Genomic DNA, 12296 nt, shown 5'->3' with positions numbered 1-12296 from the left:
TTCGAGAAGGTGACGATTTTTTCGTTCAGCCACACCATTTTGTTGGGGTGTCCTGGCACAAGAGCTTCGCTGAAGTGACCCACTCGAAGCAAAGAACTTCGTGAAATCACTATGGAAATATTCCTTTGCATTGTCCGACTGGAAAATATGAATTTCCGTTTGGAACTGAGTGAACACCATGCGTTGAAAATCTTTCACAATTTGTGGCACTTCGTCTCGAGATCGCATAGGGTAAACCCAAGTGTATCGAGAATAATCATCAATCAAAGTAACAAAATACTTATAGCCAGCTGCAGTAGGTAGAGTAACAGGGCCCCAAACATCAGAATAAACAATATGAAATGGAAATTCAGATCTTTTATTTCTTAAAGGTAAAGAACTTCTATAATGCTTACTCAACTAACAAGTTTGACACTGTAACTGACTCACTGACAAGGACTCAAACAACTTTGGGAACATAACTTTTAACGACTCAAAAGAAAGATGACCTAAACGACTATGCCATAAATAGGCCTGACTCTCACTCAACGAACTTGTGGACTCAGTCGCCACTAGACCAGCATTATTCTCCAACACGTAGAGACCATCCACCATGCTTCCTCTACCAATTGTCTTCCCCAAGGTCAAATCCTAAAACACACATGAAGACGGAAAAAATGTGACTGAGCAGTTCAAAGAGTGAGTAATACTACTAATGAACAACAAATTAATAGGTAATTTCGGAACATGCAGGACATTAGGAAGAGTAAGGCCAAGTGGGAGAGATATGGTGCCTCGGCCAGCTATGGTAGAAAAAGAACCATCAGCTAGCCTTACCTTATCTCTTCCAGAGAGAAGGTTATATGCCTGGAACAAATTTGACTTACCAGTCATGTGATTTGAGGCTCCGGAGTCAATAATCCAAGGTGAATCAGTAGTATGAGATGACACATGGAAGGCTATGGCATTACCTGATGTAGACGCAAATGAGGTAGAAGGAGTAGGCCCATAATCCACCTGGCGAAGAGTCCTACCATACAATTCCAAATGTTCACGGAAGGAGTTGATAATATCTTCCTTAGGGTCAGAACCAGGATGTCTCTCCTGAGTTACGGAAGGACTAGTCTCTGTCGATGCCAGATTAGCTGAGTTATACCTTCTTTGATTCTGCTAGCCTGGTTTCTTGCTTTGATCCATTGTTGACTTCTTACCCAAATCCTGTGCCCATTTAGGTTTTCCATGGAGATCCCAGCATGTATCTTTAGTGTGTCGTGTCTTCTGGCAGTAAGTGCACCAAAGCTTGCTTTTATCTTCTGTTTTTTTTCTAAGTGTCACCCCTTTTAAAGCCACCTCCGACATTTGTATCCGAATTTCCCCGGACCGCTAGTGTAACTGACTCCCCTTCTACACCATTCATCACACTTCTTCTGCTTTCTTCTGACTGCACCAAGGCATACACCTCCTGGACTGATGGCAAGTCTTTACTACCCAAGATCTGTACCCTGATGGACTCATATGACTGATTCAGCCCTAGGAGAAAGGCAAACACGCGTTGCTGTGATACAAGTGACTTATAGGCCTTTGCATCTTCATCACACTTCCAATTCACATTCTGATAGTGATCAAGTTCTTTCCATATTGATGTCAAATCAGAATAGTACATCGAGAGACTCCTCTCCCCCTGCTTGCAAGTAGAAGATTCAACTTGTAGTTGATATATCTTGGCATAGTGTCTCTGTTCTGAATAAGTGGACTTCGCTTGTTCCCATATCTCACAAGCAGTTTCAGCCCACATAAAGGTCTTCCTTACTTGTGGCAGCATTGAAACCAAGAGCCAAGACATCACCATACTGTTCTCTTGGTTCCACCTATCATGCTCAGCACTTCCATACTTCGGTTCCTTTACTCTCCCATTGATGTATCCTATTCGCCCCCTAGCAGTGATGTAGAGTTTTATCCCCCTAGACCACTCAAGGTAATTCAGGCCATCAAAGGGAATGACAGCCATGGGAAAGCTCATATCCACTCCCCCACTCACTCCATTGTGGCTCCCTGAGATCTCTGAAGTAACAGAATTCTCAGTTGACATGGTCAAGCAGTTAATCAGTCCCACACACCGGACTTAGGACCCCTCCTTACTCCACAAAGCAATGCTCCACTCAGTTACACCCACACACTCGGGTTTACCAACTAGATTGAGCACAAACAGTACCAAATTCTAGACAAACCTGAGGTAATATTCAGCAGTTTCAGACCTGTATAGATTTATCAATCCCCACCTACCAGAATTCTAGAATGGCTAACAGCCCCTAATCAGCAGGAGAGATCCTTCTTGCTTATAGTCAACTCAAACCATTGAGAAGACAGGTCAGCATTGACCTACAGTTGTCTTAACACATGAACAGGATCACACGATCCAAGAAAACTAGGGTTACACAGGTCCGACAACATTCAGTCGCCCCAGATTCATAGGGTTTTCACTCGGCACATGACCAAGGAGAGTAAAGAAGAGAAAAAATAGGGAGAATTGTACCAGTCTTAGCTATTATGTAGTCCAGAATCAGATTTCCTTTCTGCTAGTCTGTTAGATCTATTCTTTGGGTTGATCGATCTTCTCTTGACAGTAGGGTTGATCGATCTGCTCTCTTTTAATCAGCATTCCCGCTCTGATACCATCTTGACAGTGTAGCCGGCCAGAGATAGGTGGAAGAGGAGAGGAGAGAAGAGAAGAGAAGAGAAGAGAAGAGAAGAGAGGAGAGAAAAGAGAAGGTTTGCAATGTAACAGTACTGGCGGCGCCAGTGTTTATTTTACTATATATAGGGCGACAGAAATAACAAGGGAAAAGACCCTTGTGCCCCTGAGTACAATAACAGACATAACTTAAATAAAAAACGAAATAAAAAATACTTTAACTAGACAAATAGGCCCTAACAACTGCAACTAAGTTACTTTAACATTATTCCAACAGGTTGTTGTGTGTAGGATCAGGAATCGGGGACGGTGATCGCGAAGGGGCCTAAAGTCGGACGTTTATTTCCTCTACACATTTTCATTCCTAGTAATGTTTCTTTTGCATGTTCTGTTAGTAATAAAAATGAGGTGTGGCATAAACGTTTGGGACACCCCAATTCTACTATATTGTCTTATTTGTTGAATTCTGGTTTATTAGGCAATAATATAAAATTTCAAGCCTTTCTTTTGATTGTTCAACTTGTAAATTGAAAAAAAGTAAAATTATTCCTTTTCCTCTTCCCGGTAGTCGTGCAGATAAATGCTTTGATATTATTCAGTGATGTATGGGGGATTACACCTATTATCTCTCATGCACATTATAAGTATTTTGTGACATTTATTGATGACTATAGTCGATTTACTTGGATTTATTTTCTTCGTTCCAAATCTGATGTTTTTTCGGTCTTCAAGACTTTTGTTGCGCATGTTGAAGTTCAATTTTCTATTGTCATTAAAGTTCTTCGATCTGATTCTGGTGGAGATTACATGTCTCATGCACTTCATGATTTTTTAAATGAAAAAGGTATTCTCTCACAACGTTCTTGTCCACACACACCTCAACAAAATGGTGTGGCGGAGAGAAAGAATCGTCATCTCTTAGAAGTTGCTCGTACTTTGCTACTTGAGTCTTCTGTTCCTCCTCAGTTTTGGGTAGAAGCTTTATCTACAACAGTTTATCTTATTAATAGACTGCCTTCTCAAACTCTAAACCTTGAGTCTCCTTATTTTCGTCTTTATCAACAACATCCTCAGTATGGGCATTTACATACATTTGGTTGTGTTTGTTTCGTTCATTTGCCTCCTCTTGAACGTCATAAACTTTCTACTCAATCTGTTAAATGTGCATTTATGGGATATAGTACAAATCATAAAGGTTTTGTTTGTTATGATTCCTCTTCTAAGAAGTTTCGTGTTTCTTGCAATGTTGTTTTCTTTGAAAATCAGTTTTTCTTTCCAACTTGTGATCAGTCATTCCCCGATATTGCTATTCTTCCTAGCTTTGATGAATCGTCTTCTTCTCCTGAACGATTCAAGCCTGGATATGTGTATGAACGGCATCATTCACCACTGCCCCTTCCGACTCCAGATCTGTCACCTGATCCTGCTCCAGCTATCTTGAGACGCTCCACTAGAGTCTCCCGTCCTCCTAATTGGTATGGCTCCTACCATAAATCCTTTAGTGCTGCTTTATCCTCTGTTTCGATTCCATCTTCTTACTCCCAGGCAGTTAAGCATGAGTGTTGGCAACAAGCAATGCAAGAAGAACTTCGAGCCCTTTAGGATAATCATACATGGGATATTGTTCCATGTCCACCCAAAGTTAAATCTATTGGGTGTAAGTGGGTTTACTCAGTGAAACTTCGCTCTGATGGGATTCTAGAGCGCTATAAAGCTAGGTTGGTTGCTCTTGGTAATCGACAGGAGTATGGGGTGGACTATGAGGAGACATATGCTCCTGTGGCTAAAATGACCACTATGCGAACAATTCTTGCCATTGCTGCTTCACAGGGTTGGCCACTTAAACAAATGGATGTCAAAAACGCTTTTCTCCATGGTGATCTCAAAGAAGATATCTACACGACACCTCCTCCTGGTTTGTTCTCCTTTTCTACTTTGGAAGTTTGTAAGTTGAACCGCTCATTGTATGGCTTAAAACAAGCTCCCCGTGCATGGTTTGAGAAGTTCAGATCTACCTTGCTACAGTTTAAGTTTGTGCAAAGTCAATATGACTCTTCTTTATTCCTTCATAAAACTTCTATTGGAATTGTCCTTCTTTTGGTCTATGTTGATGACATAGTTATAATAGGAACGAATTCTTTATTGATTACTCAGCTTCAGCAACGTCTTCGAGAGTCCTTTCATATGAAGGATCTTGGCCACTTACATATTTCTTGGGATTGGAAATTCAATCTAACTCCTCTGGTATATTTCTCAATCAGCATAAATATACTCAAGATTTAGTTGCATTGGCTGGTCTTCAGGATTCTTCATTGGTTGATACTCCTCTCGAAGTGAATGTCAAGTACCACTCGGATGAGGAAGAACTACTTTCTGATCCATCTTTGTATCGACAATTAGTGGGCAGATTAAACTACCTGACTATTACCAGACCTGACATCTCCTTTGCTGTCCAACAAGTTAGTCAATTTATGCACTCTCCCCGTCATCTTCACTTGGCTGCAATTCGTCGCATCATAAGATATCTTCGGGGTACTCCATGTCGTGGTTTATTTTTTCCCACTGGGTCTTCTCTGCGCCTTAGTGCTTTTAGTGATGCCGACTAGGCTGGTTGCCCAAATACTCGTCGCTCTGTTACAGGTTGGTGTATGTTTCTTGGGGATTCTTTGATATCGTGGAAGAGTAAGAAACAAGATCGGGTCTCTAAATCTTCTACTGAATCTGAATACCGGGCTATGTCTGCTGCCTGCTCTGAGATTACTTGGCTTCGAGGATTGTTGACTGAGATTGGATTTCCTCAATCTAATCCCACTCCACTACATGCAGATAATACCAGTGCTATTCAAATTGCTCCTAATCCAGTCTTCCATGAGTGCACCAAGCACATTGAAGTTGACTATCATTATATTTGAGATGCTGTAAATGCTCAAGTTATTTCTCTTCCACATGTTTCCACAGCTTTGCAAATTTCCGATGTGTTTACCAAGTCTCTTACTCGACAACACCATAAATTTCTTATTGGAAAATTGATGCTTCTTGATCAGCCAGCATCAATTTGAAGCATCAATTTGAGGGGGGATGTTGCCATATAAAGCAAACACCATATAAAGCAAACATTTATTTTGTACAGCCTATTTATTTTGTATTCATATTATCTTTCTGTAAGTAGATTGTATAGCTGTAGGTATAGATAAATCAGCCTTAAATCTCTGTAAATCAGTGTAAATCAGGCCTTAAATTACTGTATATTCAGCTATATATTCAATGAAATAAGAAAGAAAAGGCATTGAGCCATTCAATCAAAATTCTTTCGAAGGAAAAGTTATCATTATGTAGGTAGTGTCTTATGAAGAACACCCTCTATTGCTGTCCTCTCTTCTCCTTTGCCACATGCAAAATGTGTGTGTGTGTTATATGTATATATGCCAAGGTTAGGTCCATATCCACCCCTCCCAATAACCCAACCAAATATGAATCATGGTGGTTTTTTCCAACCCTAACCTAACCCAATTTTCAACTCAATCCATCCTGCCCCTATTTTTGAGTAGAGTTCCAGTTGGCCTGACCCAAGTTGCACCCTACAACTAACTAGCATCCATATCCGACCATTCAACACAAGCACTCATGAGAATCTAATATGGAAAGAAAGAACTAAACAAATTGAAGAAGCCAAAATAAGAAAAAGGACTTCTTGAAAGTTGAGAAAAAAAAAGAATTGAAGTGAAATAGCAACCGAGACATATACATTCCCATAGCATTTAAAAATCTACCTGACTCATTTCACCTTTCAACCGGTTTATCCTATCTGCATTAGGGTCATTTGAATAATAATCCATTTGTTGACTCAAAACCCTTGAAAATTCGTCATTCATGGCATAAGCAAGAGCTGTATGAACAGCACGGCCATAAGTCCTCGCAAATCTTTGATGAATATCTTCTAGAAAAGCAAAAGGAATTCTCCCTGCACAAAAAAAGTTTCAATAAATATCATAAGACACATTATATGTAGTTCAGAAGTGAAGATGAAGCTACAGTCCACTTCCCAGAGCTGATGAGATAGAAATTGAATTCAAATAATTTAACCTGCCCCAAGTTAAATAGACAAGGCAGTACAATTCTAGGAACACAAAAGTAATCATGCTTTAACTCATAATATCACTATTATGGAATAAACGTTGACAAAAGAATATTACTTCACCTCCTCCCCCTCCCCACACTTTTCCAGGCAGTACCTTCTGGTTATCATATCATTTTTTTTTTTATCAGTAACATAATAACATTGTTGTCATGTTAGATTCAAGACTTCCAGTTACAATAAAAAAATATTCCATTTTTACCCTCCAAAAGAAAAAGGATTGTGGAAGAACTCCTTCAGAATTTACATTGTTGTCATTAAAAAATATGGAGCAAATAGAAATTTCTGTAAGATAGTCATAAGACAAGCATTGCTATAAGGAACAAAGTACTGGGCAATCAAGGAAAAACATGTTCAACAATTATGTGCATAGCTGAGATGAGGATGTTGAGATGGACAGGTGGCAAGATTAGAAAGGACAGAACAGAAATGAGTCTCTTAGAGAGGACTTGGGAATAGTTCCAATTAGTGACAGAATTAAGTCAATAGTTTAGTCATGTTCATAGATGACCAATGACGGCACCATTGAGTGACATGGTGTGAATAGAAGACTCTAAAAGAGCCAGAGGAGGACAAAAGAAAAGGTAGCTTGAAGTGGAAAAATATTGATTTGGACTTACAATTTGACAGAAAACATGGCTTTTGATAGAGCACAATGGCAGCAAAAGATCCATGTACCCTACCCCAAATAATTGGAATTAAGCATTAAAGCTGAGTTGAGTTGTATCATTAAAGCATATTTTTTTTGGGTAAGCAGTAAGCTGTATCAACTATCAATAAATCATTGGCTGTAGTTTAAAAATCACATTTTTTTATCAATGTTTAAAAATAATGATTCTAAACAAAAGAATGCAAGAAAAGCGGAAATGAGGTCAATAAGATGGTTTCTATCCCATTGAAGATTATGTTCAAATCATTAAGTAGATGAGATAACTAACCAAACTTACTGAAAAATAGTCTAGTCCAATGATGGTAACTCTTCCTTTTCCTTTTCTTTTGTTTAGAAATTAGAACTAATGAAAGAAAATTTGTCCATCATGACTGTTACAAGAACAATGATTGTCAGAATAGATGAGAAAATTTCCAAAAATTCCCCAAAAGCCTTCTAAACACAACCACATGATTTTCCCCTCTTCCCCTGAGTTATGCTCTATAAGCTCCATAACAAAATGTCCCCCTTAGAGACCTGCTTTAAGTTGAATATGCCTAGGGGCTAAGAAGCCAGTGAAGATTAAAAATAAGAAGCCAGTGAAGATGATTCTACTCACTTGAAAAATCATTTGCATATAAAACTGATGAGGGTCGAACTGACCCCCAATGAGATTGAGACACGTGGCGACAACGGAAGACTTGGCAGCTGAAAGAAGGGTAGGATCCATCTAATGGACGCCATAAAGGTTGCGGAATGGGTGGGCGAATTTCAAAAATTTCCTACATTCTCTCAACTGGGAATCATATTCCCTGAATTTAGAATACAATATTCAAGGATCCTACTTGAACCATAATCAAACCAGATCTGTGCCAAAAGATAAATGGGAGGAATACACCTGATCCGGAGAAGCAGTATCTCCCAAAGTTGGTGTTCACGCCCAAAGAATGCTCCAAGATCCGTTCCTGCTGAAGATGACACAGCTGTGAATGGAACAGAACCAGCAGGGTGCGTCCTACACACTGGATCCTTCACAAGAATCCTCTGGAAGTACTAAACACTGAATCCTTTTCAGTCTTTCTTGCAATACTGATGTCAAGAACAGATTTCTTGACTTTCTTTTCTACAAAGATCTAATCTTGCAATGGCAGATGGCGGCGGCAGGAGGAGATCTCCAAAAACAAAAGGCTGAACTGTTTTCTGTTTTTCTGGAGAGTATGAATCAGATCAGATCTGAATTCGCAGGAGGTATCCTATACCTCTTCAAGGTGGTTCGAAATCTCCTCCTTTCTTCTTGATTAAGAAACCTCCTTTTTAGGAGTTATCCCAATCCAAATCAGTATTTGGATAGGGGATAATCTTAATCCTTTTCTGCAGATAGAGTTAGCTTACTCCTGATCTTATCAGGAGGTTACCAGATTCAAATCTAATTTGAATTTGGTCTCTAAGAGTGGATAAGGCTAAAAGGCCCAATCCTTTTACTAACTTTAATCTCAAATTCGCCCCATGGATGGGTGATCATATCAGCCCACCTCGAAATGGGCTTTTGGCCCATTAAGTGTTCAGTGTCTAATTACTTTCCAATCTGCTGCCCAGTTGGGCTTCTTTGTATGGCGTGGGACCCAAGCATTGATCTACACACCAGCCACATGGGTTCGGCCCAGCCTTTAATACAAGGCCCAGCCGAATTCACTGAAAAACTCAATGAACCCCTTGAGTCCATCATATGGACCCTATGGGCCCAACACTTACATTAAGTGGTCCCTGGGCCAAGCCATCTTATAAAAACCCAGGGACTGTGGGCAGGTGCAAGATTAGCCCATCAGGTATTATCCTCAATGGTCTTACACTTAACCTCTCAGCCCTTAATGATCAAGCACTGCCCGACAAGAGAGGACATCTCCCTCGGCTGCAAGGTACAGTGCCGCACTCTCCTCTCACATGGATCCCGGGAATTAAAACCATTTGCAAACAATTCGAAACCGTACATATATATATAAATATATTAATTTTGCAAAACAAAATTCCAACGATTGAAATCAACTGCCGGCAGTTTGGTTTCCATCAGAGAGAGTGCATTCCCGATCATTACCCTTTGTCCGACAAAGTGGCTGATTCTGTCACTATGATCACCCACTCAGATGAATTCTCAAACTGCCCCAACATGCCCAGGTTTTGATCCCCGCTAAGGATCTCACTGAATGGCATATCAAAGGTAGCCTGATCCAACACCTAGTGAAATGTCATAATCGAGTCTAGGGGTCAGGTGTAACTTTCCAGTTTTGCCCATCTATCTCCAAGGTCCAGGGCAATACTGGAAATCTGGTCCGGTTCAAGGATTCAAGTAATCCCATACTGCATGTGCCTCGGGTCTTACCCTGATGGCTGAGACAGGCCATCCCAACACTTGGTGGCACACCAGTATCAGCCTTGGCAGGATAAATCTCCCCAGACTTATCCAACGGCTGTAAACATTTAAAACTAACATGAGTCTCTATAAATGTCCAGTTTTAGGGTTTTACACAGAATTAAACCAAACAACATGAATCAAACATGCACTTTATTTATTTCCACTAAATAACAAAAGTACATCAAATCAGATTGAAGCTAAGGGCATACAAAACTGTCTAACAGCAGCACCTCGGACGTCTCCAATAACGGCTTGGCCTGAGGTGCCCTGATGACACCCAAACAAGGACCAGCCTGGTATCTGAGCTGATCTGTGAATAAAAGAAGCACACTCTACCGAGCTGGTCTAACATCAGATGGCATGCACCCAACCTGCACCACCACGTGTACTTAACGACAATCACCTGTGAGGCAATTATTCCACTTACCTGCTCTGTCAGATAGTGGGCCCTAGACTTTCTCCATGTTACCCTTCCTACAATGAGGTGGAGGTCGATGGTGGTACTATCAGTCTGAAAGTACTGGGACTTCCGTTCAATCTTTGGGCAGAGGAGGTTTTCCTCTAGATTGCTACATTGTGCGGCAGTTCTTTACAAGAGGTGAATCTCTCTGACCTTCATGCAGCAACCTTACAAATTCGAGATGCTAAGCTGGAGAAGATACCAAGAATGCTTGAAGTGTTCTCCAATGGAAGGTGGAGACAAGTATGGGTTGTGTCGGAAGTTGAATCGATGCTCTAGGAGGGTGCAAGGAGAGAAGACGATGCTCACGTGGCAAGACAAAGGCCACGTCGAGCAACAAGACTGGAAGCTTCAGGCATCAAACTTGGTTTTCCCCCAAAGAAAACCAAATCGTCGGGCCTGATTAATTTAGGCTCCAATTTACCTTTATTTATCGGGCTTTCAAATAAGTTTGAATTTCAAAGGGAGGGACCTGCATCCTACATGGACATTTTAAAGGGGGAGTTTTTGGGAAATAAAAACTCAAGACCAGGGCTGAACCAAGTGGTCGGGCCAAGCTTCAAGGAAAACGCACGTGACAACTTAAATGTCACATGTAGAACAAGGTGGTTGATAAATGGAGGATGCTAATTTGGGTGTATCATCGTCCCCATTGATCCCTAACAGAAGCGGTCAAAGGGGGCTGCTGAATTTACAGTGGGCGAGATGCCTCCCTTCTCAACAAGATAAGCCTAATCCCAGGTATGCTAGATCAAAAGAGGTTCAAGGCGATGAAGAGGATGATGGGTGGTGGATTGATTCCGGTTATTCCGAGGATAAGCCTAATCCCAGGTATGCTAGATCAAAAGAGGTCCAAGACGATGAAGAGGATGATGGGCGGTGGATTGATTCCGGTGATTCTGAGGAAGAGTGCTCCTCTGATGAAGAATCCAGTATTGGGAGTGTGGATGGGACAATACAAATCTGTTTGGACATTGAAGAGGATTATCGCATTGGTGCCTTGTTTGCAGCAGACAAACTCAGTGAAACTAAGATTGTAGAGAGGTCTTCCTTTGACAAACCTCTGTAGAAGTCTTGTGAGGATGAAGGGTGCCAACAAAGCTTAGGCTTTCAGAATGCCTTAAACCACATCCACAAACAGCAAGGTCCTTCCTGTGGCCTCTCAGTTAGGAAATCCCACTCTTGTTGACAGCTAAAGCTGGACATTCAGATGGTGACTAAGCAGGAGATCTGTAAAGCTTCGAAGGAAACACCTCCAAGGGGTGCAACTCCAAATTCTGATCAGGTTACCGAAGCCATGGGTCTTCCCCAAACAGATTACCCTGATGCCTGCAACCTAGGCCCGAGTCAAGGTGGTTGGCCACTGAAACAAAGCCAGGAAAAAAAGGGGACTTCCAGCTCGTAGATCTCGTGTTTTCGGTTTTGCTACCGATTCTTCTGTTAGCTCTCTTGCAGATGGCCCAATCCCTGTTCCTACTATGATTAAGCCCATTGATTTGAATAACTGTGTTGAAAGTGTGGAAAGGTAACTTCCGGCTAGGGTTCCAAAGTCTGTTTTTAGGAGGGATGGAGTTTCTCCCAAGGGAAATATGAGGAATGAAGAGATTAGAGAGGAGGGAGAGAAGGGTAGAGAAGAAAGGGATATGAGGAAGGATGGCACTAATTCGATGAAAGAAAAGGAAAATGTAATGGGCAGGAGGATGTTTTTGCAGGAGGGAAGATGCATGTGGAAGAGGACCAGCTGATGAATTTTGCCAATAAAATGGGTCTTAATCTAGAGAAAACTGATGAGGAGATTGCTCAAAAAAAAGCCAGGAAAAAAAGGGGTGGAAAAAGAAAGGAAAAAATGAATGAAGTGGAGAAATTAATGAATGATAGTAGAAATTATTGATTGCAGATTTAGACGACTTCCTTGTGAAGAGAAAGAAGAAGAAGATGAAGGGTTTCAGCAGTAGAGAAGAAAAGAGGAGA

At 41.0% G+C, this 12296-nt stretch overlaps 1 protein-coding gene across 1 annotated transcript in view; it reads right to left on the bottom strand.

Annotated features, from left to right (window-relative positions):
- Nucleotides 1-12296, bottom strand: part of LOC148869469 (vesicle-associated membrane protein 711-like) — a 45635-nt gene that overhangs the window by 18773 nt on the left and 14566 nt on the right. Inside the window, exon 2 of the mRNA XM_088970707.1 lies at nucleotides 6442-6632. Within this exon, the coding sequence (XP_088826833.1) occupies nucleotides 6442-6632 (191 nt within the window). The remainder of the gene's footprint in view (nucleotides 1-6441; nucleotides 6633-12296) is intronic.

Source organism: Nelumbo lutea, chromosome 2 (genome assembly GCF_056320005.1).
Source record: "Nelumbo lutea isolate HS-2025 chromosome 2, American lotus-T2T, whole genome shotgun sequence".
Classification (NCBI taxonomy): domain Eukaryota; kingdom Viridiplantae; phylum Streptophyta; class Magnoliopsida; order Proteales; family Nelumbonaceae; genus Nelumbo; species Nelumbo lutea.
The sequence above is the reverse complement of the archived record's forward strand: the minus strand, read 5'-3'. Positions and strand labels throughout refer to the sequence as shown.